The sequence below is a fragment of the Alosa pseudoharengus genome, unplaced genomic scaffold (genome assembly GCF_046254945.1).
Source record: "Alosa pseudoharengus isolate Yale_2024_CS ecotype anadromous, Long Island Sound unplaced genomic scaffold, YU_APseudo_1.1 YU_APseudo_1.1_scf_13, whole genome shotgun sequence".
Classification (NCBI taxonomy): Eukaryota; Metazoa; Chordata; class Actinopteri; order Clupeiformes; family Clupeidae; genus Alosa; species Alosa pseudoharengus.
This window is the reverse complement of record NW_027468598.1, coordinates 8,170,001-8,177,911: the sequence shown is the minus strand read 5'-3', so window position 1 is coordinate 8,177,911 and position 7,911 is coordinate 8,170,001. Positions and strand designations below refer to the sequence as shown.

The 7,911-nt window shown below is 49.2% G+C and overlaps 1 protein-coding gene across 1 annotated transcript in view; it reads right to left on the bottom strand.

Annotated features, from left to right (window-relative positions):
- Window positions 1–2,941: 2,941 nt before the first annotated feature.
- The window catches only part of tiparp (TCDD-inducible poly(ADP-ribose) polymerase), a 19,927-nt gene continuing 14,957 nt past the window's right edge, over window positions 2,942–7,911 (bottom strand). The window contains exons 5-6 of the mRNA XM_076281979.1: window positions 7,537–7,797; window positions 2,942–5,018 (exon numbers count right to left, since the gene is read on the bottom strand). Coding sequence (XP_076138094.1) covers window positions 4,571–5,018; window positions 7,537–7,797 — 709 coding nt within the window. The 3' untranslated portion in view covers window positions 2,942–4,570. The remainder of the gene's footprint in view (window positions 5,019–7,536; window positions 7,798–7,911) is intronic.

Sequence of the window (7,911 nt, the reverse complement as noted above, 5' to 3'; positions counted from 1 at the left end):
GAACAATGAGACCTGGAGCTGGCTGCAGGTTGCGGGCAGGGCACGCCGGATCAGCAAAGGTCACCACTTCCCCTGGTCAGTCCGATCCTTTTCTAAATGTTCACGCCCGCTTTGATCTTTATCAGGTTTTCAGCCCCTCTAATGAGGCCATTCCTGGAAAACTGACCCCCCCCCCCAGTACCACCAGCACATGTACCACCCCACCGCCAACCCCACTGCACCAGCCCTGAAATCCTCTGAAACCCAATTAGAAGAACAGAAGATGACAGGCGGCCGGAGAGGCAGTGAGCGGACGGGGGAGGCCAGGGCCAGTTCGGGCTCCTCGCGTCCTGCATCCTTCAGAGGGTCAGAGCGAACAAGAGAAGAGAAGAGAAGGGATGACAATTAAAGAAACAAAACAGACAAGTGAAAAAAAAAGACATGAAAGCGACCAGCTTAAGCGTGCTCCAAGAAAAGAAAGGAAGGCCATTCTTCAAGCCCCTTCCTCAGGGCAGTGTGGCTGGAGAAGGTCATGCGGCATGGGCCACTTGAAAGGTCACGGCGAGTTCATCTCCACAATCCTGCCCATATTTGGACCCGCCCCCGTAGCTCTTAAGGGCTTATGGCAGAAATTTGAAATGATGGAAAAAGTGGCCTGGAATGTTCATTGGTTGCAGCTGGGGTGTCGTTGCGAGGCAATATGGAGCTGAGGCAGGAAGTACGGAGATTGAAGCCTTCGAGCTAAGCTACAGAGCGGGCACTCCCTAGTCCTGGCCTTCCCCTCAAGTCTGCCTTCTGAAAAACAGCTAAAGAGCTCTTAAGCAAACACCATTTAAATGAGAGCAAGAGCAAGAAAAGGCATACCCAAACAGACACAGCCACGCAAAGCAGCGCTCACCTCGAAATAATAACTACCATTTAAATATTCAGAATGGTAAACAGTAAATAATTCAAAACAAGGAGAACAACCACTGGCATATCAGACGGTAACCAACAGCACTTTCTGGGACAAAGTTCCTTAGACAGAACCTCCATTTTCAGGTCTGTCCTCGCCAACTACTAGGTAAAGACAGGTGCTGCCTTTGGGGATTTGTGGAGAGGAACAGAGAGAGGACTGGGGGAATATGAGGAGGGATTTAAAGGCCCTGTCAACATTTCTGAACTCATGAGTTCCTGCAGAAAAAGAGGGAGATCAATTATTCATTAGGTTTCCCATATTAGGTTTACACCCCAGCGGCTCCGAGTCAATCGTCTTTCCTCAAAAGATTCCCTCCTCTCCTCCCCTCCACCTCTCTCTCTCTCTCCCTCTCTGTGTCGCAGTGCTTCCATTCTCCTACCCCTCCTTCAGCCCCAGTCCCACAGCCCCTCTCTGCTCTCTCCGGCTCACAAACGGCTGCGGCTGTATGCCAATGATAATTCCACGAGGGCAGTCAGGCAGACAAACAGCACTCCTGCCTGCCTGCTGCATGGCTGTGGGAGAGGCCTTCCAGGAGAGAGAGAGAGGGAGAGAGAGAGAGAGAGGGAATGGAGTGGGGGTGAGGGACGGGGGAGGGAGAGAGTGGTGGAGTGTGTGAGAGAGAGAGAGAGAGTGTGAGGAAAGATGAGAGTTAAGAGAGGGGGCAACCTGCATTATCTTGCCAGCACACCAGGCGCACAGACACGCACGCAGCTTCAAAAAGTCACGAAGGGAGCTCAGTCTCCACACATCAAAAGGCTCCCCGACCACGAATCCTCAACAAACGGCCACATTACGCTCTCTCATCTACCCTCTCTCCACACACACGCACGCCGACACACGCACACACGCACACATACAGTATATAGCAACACAAAGTATTCTTTGACTCAAGTGAAATGTCAGAGCAATGAAAGCTGTACATACAATCATCACGGTCCACAAAAAAACACAACAGCTCTGGAAAAGAGGAGAGAGAGAGAGCGAGAGAGAGAGAGAGAGGGAGGAGAAAGAGAAGGAGCCCAATGAAGAGAGGATCAGGGAGGGAGGCAGATGGGGGGTGGAGGGAGCAGGAGGAGGGCTGCTGTTTGCTGTGTTTGCCCTGCCTGCTGGCTGCGGCCTGGAAAGGGTGTTTCTCTGCTGCCAGCTCCACACAGCTCTGGGATTCATTAAGCACGGAGCTCAGGAGCCCTGCACCCAGAGGGTGTGTGTGTGTGTGTGTGTGTGTGTGTGTTTGTGTGTGCGTGTAAGTATGCATATGGGGGGTGGCTGGGGTGTGACAGAGTGGAAAAGGGGATTTATTTTCTTTCGAAAGGAAAGACACACAGAGAAAGAAAGAGTAGCGTGAGCGAGAAGGAGAAAGACCTAAAGAAATGCAAATGAAAACTAGTCTTGAGCTCAGCAGATAACAGTGACCCTACCTATTTGGAAAGCCTATGACTCACCTTTCCAGCGCAGCGAGAAAAAGAATGTGGGTTAAAGTTCAGCCGCCACATCTCAACCTGAAGCCTGACTAACTGCTGTCTCTCAGGCTAGGAGGAGCCAGGGCCCGTGGGGAGTCAGATCTGACACCAACCACCCCACCACTGGAAACTAGTTCAGCTCAACAGCACCCTCAGACTCTGGCCACGGCTGATAACCCAGCACACTCACTCGCCGAACACTCTGTTACCATGGCGATGAGACCAAGGAAGTAATCATCAAGGGAGGCATATTTCTGAAGGATCAAGTGGCCTGGGGGAGGAGCCCTGTCATCAAAGCACTCGGTTGTCACGACGATAAGCTGGGTGTGAGAGGGCATTAATCTTGGCGAGTGATGTAACCCAGGAACCACACGCACATGTAAACGCAGCCCCCACCACCAGAACACACACAAACACACACACACACACACACACACACACACACACACACAGAAACACAGACACACACACACACACACACACACACACACACACACATACACATTCACTTCCCTACTCAAAGATCAGCAACAGTATATGTTCGAAAATTCTCTTTACATCTTTATTTATTCAATGTAACATTAACTAACATAAATAAACATTTTATTTATGAACAAAAGGCACACATTTGAAATATAAACAAGGAGAACATATGTACAATTTCTCTCACAAAATGTGGAAAGCGTATGTGGACAATGGGATGAAAAAGAGAGGTAAATCTTTTTTTCTTTTTCTTTTTAGGAAAAACAAAAACTTCACGGTCACAAACAGGATCCAGTCCAAACTAGGACAAGCCACCGAAGGGTCCAAATATCTGCTGCACTGACGTGAGCCCACACACATTCTCACACACACACACATACACACACACACAGTCCTGGCCACTTACAAGACACATATTTCCACACAGCCTAAAGCCACTGGATGAACAGCAGCCTATCCAACACACAGAGGCCTTCAAATTGGTGGGGTGGGCTTTACATTCACACTCATACATACTCATTCACTCTGAATGTGTTCAACCAATATGTCAAGCCAAGACAGCCAGCCTCTACCAGAAAGCTACTAGCTTCACAGACAACTGCTGAGGAGAAATTAACTGGGATACTACGCTGGATGTGCAGCGCATTCGTCTTCATTCTCTACCCAGCAGAGAAGAGCAAAATAACTTACAGTGACAACGTCTACAACTGTAGCAAGCTCAGAGTCTGAGCATGAGACAGCTGCTAGCACTGTTAGCTAAACTATCCTTGAGGCTAGCATGAATTAGCTTGATTGCTGAGAGAGCTTAATATTTACAAGCTGTTCCGGACTGTAAATCCACTGGCCTTCCTACTATGGTGCTTCCTGATATGGTCACCTTAGTGGTTAGAAAAGTGGCTAAAGCCAGACATGCCATTTTGAACTGAATGTACCTTGGTGTGGTACCAATCAATTGATCATCAATTGCTGTTAGTTTGTATAATTTAGGTTGTGCAGTCAAGTATTAGAAGAAGCTGATAAATCGTAAAAAAGGCAATTCCTGTTTTTGGTTGGCATATGTACTTTTGTTCATTCATTTTCATGTAGCTTCAATGTAATCCAATATCTATAATAAAAGCACAATTGGAACATGTTCTCACAGATGTATTAAAGCCTGTGCAGTGTCAAATCAATAGTTTACTTTGAGAAGTACTGAACTTCCTGTCACTACTACTTGTTAGTACTGTGTTTTGTTGACTATTATTCTATTGTTGTACCTCACAAAGAGTGGCATGTTAGGCATGGCGTGGCGTGGACAGGCACTAGGTTTAGCTGAAATGAGCACAGCAAGCTTTAGGAAACCGAATGGCTGATATCGCGGCTATGACCAATCATAGTTGTGCTTCTATCTGAGCAGTCACTGGCTTATTGGTCAAACACTGTCACACACACTCATCTATCCAGCTAGGGCAGGGAAGCTGTGATGAGACGGTCTTACACACACGCTCACACACACACATACACACACACACACACACCCCTCTGTAAGGTGAAATTAAAAGGGCGCGTATGGCATGGAGCTGGGATTTCCAAGTCTTTTGTCCCTCTTACAGTCCCCACCGTCCACTGCCTCTTTCCAGACAGTCCTCTCGGCCCCTATACTGTAGTCCACAGTCCTGTGCACCTCAGGCAGGCAGGCAGGCAGGGCTGCTCAGATGGCCACAGTGTTGGACACCTCCTCATACTGAATGATGAAGTAGGGGTAGCTCTGGTCGTCATTGAAAATGACAAAGATCTGCGGGTCCATCCAGTTGTCCACGCACGAGTCAAACAGGTCGCTGGAGGGGTCGCGCGGGTTGAGCGGTGGCGGGCGGCGCATGGACGGGTTGCCCACCGTGAACTTGCCCGTCAGCACCTTGGCCAGGAACATGTAGTGCTTGCCCTTGGGCGAGCGCTTGGCAAAGTTGTGCGAGTAGACGGCCTTGCGGGCGAAGTAGCTGCCCTGGCCGAACATGGTGGCGTGCTTGCCGCAGACGCGCGGGTCAAAGTTGTGCTTGCAGATGCCCTCCACCACGTCCGCCGAGGTGCCGTGGAAGAGGTGGCGCTCGTTGAGCATGCGGTCCATCTCCGACATGCGCCGGGACATATACTCCTTCTTCCTGTAGGGGGAGAGAGAAACAAAACAGGAAGTGTTACTGCTATTGTATGGTGCCTATGAGATAAGAACTATGAGATAAGAACTATGAGATAAGAACTATGAGATAAGAACTATGAGATAAGAACAGTGGCCAGTTCCCTAAAAGCACCTGGCAGCAGATTTCTTCCTGGATTCAAACTTCATCAACACCACAAAGAACTGAGAGACTCTCCACTGAGAGGTTTCAAAACAGAGAAGAGAAACAGAGTCCGGAACAAAGTCCAGAACATTCTGTCATCCTCCTGGCTGTGCTGCTCCAGAACGTGCCATGACAGTCAGTGATGTGCTTTTCCCCCTGTTCTCTAAATTCTGTCCAAGTTGGAAAGAGAAACTACAAAAGGAGGAAGAGGACTGCATATTGGCACACTAGAGAGAGAGGGCCTGTGTGTGTGTGTCAGTGTGTGTGTTTGTACTGAAGAGATGGATCACAGGGAGATGTGATTCAGCATTAGTTATGGTCTAATGGCTCGAGGGCTTCACACTGGACTCTGTGGTCAACCCTAGCGGACTGACCTCCTCTGACCCACTGGCCACACAGACACACACACACACACACACACACCACAAAGCCTGTCAGGAGGCAGGCAGGGACTTTCTCACTCTATCACACACACACACACACCACAAAGCCTGTCAGGACACAGTGACCCACTGCAACTAGGCCACAGTCAGCTCCTGTTGCCTCTCTGTCTCCATCTCTGTGTAACTCTATGCTTGTCTCTATTATCTCCCATACACACACACACACACACACACACACACACACACACACACACACACACACACACACACACACGGCTCTCCTTAGCCCCTGAGCTCTCTTGTGGCCCTGCAGCTATCTGGGAGTCAGGAGTGCTCGTACATCACTCTCTCTCTCTCTCTCTCTCTCTCTCTCTCTCTCTCTCTCTCTCTCTCTCTCTCTCTCTCTCTCTCTCTCTCTCTCTCTCTCTCTCTCTCTCTCTCTCTCTCTCTCTCTCTCTCTCTCTCTCTCTCTCTCTCTCTCTCAATTCAAATTCAAATTCAAAAGGAGCTTTATTAGCATGACCATAACGTTGTACAGTATTGCCAAAGCATTTGGGTCAAATACATCAAATGGGGAGGGGAAGAGGGGGAAACACACAAATCACAAATAAAACAGAATAATGATAATTGTACACAAATATGAATTATGAACTATGGCAATGGAGAAGGGTGTGTGTGTGTGTGTGTCTGCATGTTTGTGTGGGCATGTGTTCGTGTGTGTGTGTCTGTGTCTGTGTGTATGTATGAGTGTATGTTCATATTTAGGTAGTGTAAGTTTCACATCAGCAGGTCCTTTCATTATGGCAGGAATATACATATTGAGCGGCAAGGAGGAGGCATTTCTCTTTCTCTCCAGTGAGGAATGAAAGCCTCTCCTCATCGCTCGCTTGCAGGAATTCAGGGAAGACATTTGTCATCTTTTCAAAATAAGTTCTCCTAATGTTAACATATTTTGTGCACTGTGTCAGGAAGTGTATCTCTGTCTCTACTGTGTTTAGGTCACAGTGGTGGCACAGTCTAGTGTCTTTCGGCAGCCATGTTTGTCTGTGCCTTCCCACCTCAATGGCCAGACTGTGTTCACTGAGTCTGTACTTTGTCAGTGTGGTTCTCAGGTTTTTGTCTTGAATGTGTGTCAGGTCTCTCTCTCTCTCTCTCTCTCTCTCTCTCTCTCTCTCTGCTCAGCTGTGGCTGGCAGGTCTAGCAGCACTGCAAGCAAGCAGGCTCTGGCAGGTACACGGATATTAGACACTGCAATCTCCAAACCCCAATCTCAAATCCCAGCCTGGCATCCTCGCACAGTAAACATAGAAGCAGCCGCATTTGCACCTACGCGCTCACACACACACACACACACACACGCACACGCACACGCACACGCACACGCACACGCACACGCACACGCACACACACGCACACACACACACACGCATGCACACAGTGTGACTGAATCCCCCGGTGACTCATCTTTAAAGCCCACTGCTCAACCTGACTCATCACCTCTCGCCGTCTCTCCCTCCTCCTCAGCTGTGAGGAAGACAGGTGTTGCCATGGCAATGGCTTATTTAAAACAAAAACAACAACAACAACTATGCCGTCACAAAACCTTGACCTCTGCTGTTTCCTTTGTGTGTGGTCCCTTATTTGCCATGCTCACTTGCTATCGCTGCTAACGGCACCTCTTACCACCACAAGATAACACACACACACACGCACACACACACACACACACACACACACCTGTTATTGTCACACTGAAACAGCAGTGAGGACCGTTGTTGCGGTGGCGTACTAGCACAAAGTGTACCGAGTAGCAAAACAAACCTCAACCCAATTACAGCAACTAAAGACTACTCATACAGAGACTACTTTCAGCAGCAGCACAAACACCAGTATCAAAGGCACTATTGTCTCTGCTGCTGCAATGGCGGCCATGTTTGCCCTGTCTCTGGGCTGCTCACCTCTTGTATTTCTCCCAGAGGAAAGGGTTCTGCACGCGCATGATCTTGAGGATGCGGAACCTGGTCTCGGACACGGTCTTGTGGAAGAGGCTGTAGACGGTGCGGTAGCTGCGGTCCTCACGGGAGACGGGCACTTGCAGGTAGTCCAGGCTGGGGCTCATGGGTAACCACGTCTCAGGGAAAACTTTGGGCGGGGCGACAGAGGTGGGCGACAGCGGGAGGGATGTGGACGTCTCCAATGACGACAGGCCACCAAGTGTCCTAAAGAGGGAGCAAAAGGGATTTAGGAACCGTCTACACAAACAGCTGTGTGTGAAGTGAGTTGTGTGTTGGTGTAAAGTCACTAAGGGAGACAGCAGTTAAACATAAGGGGAG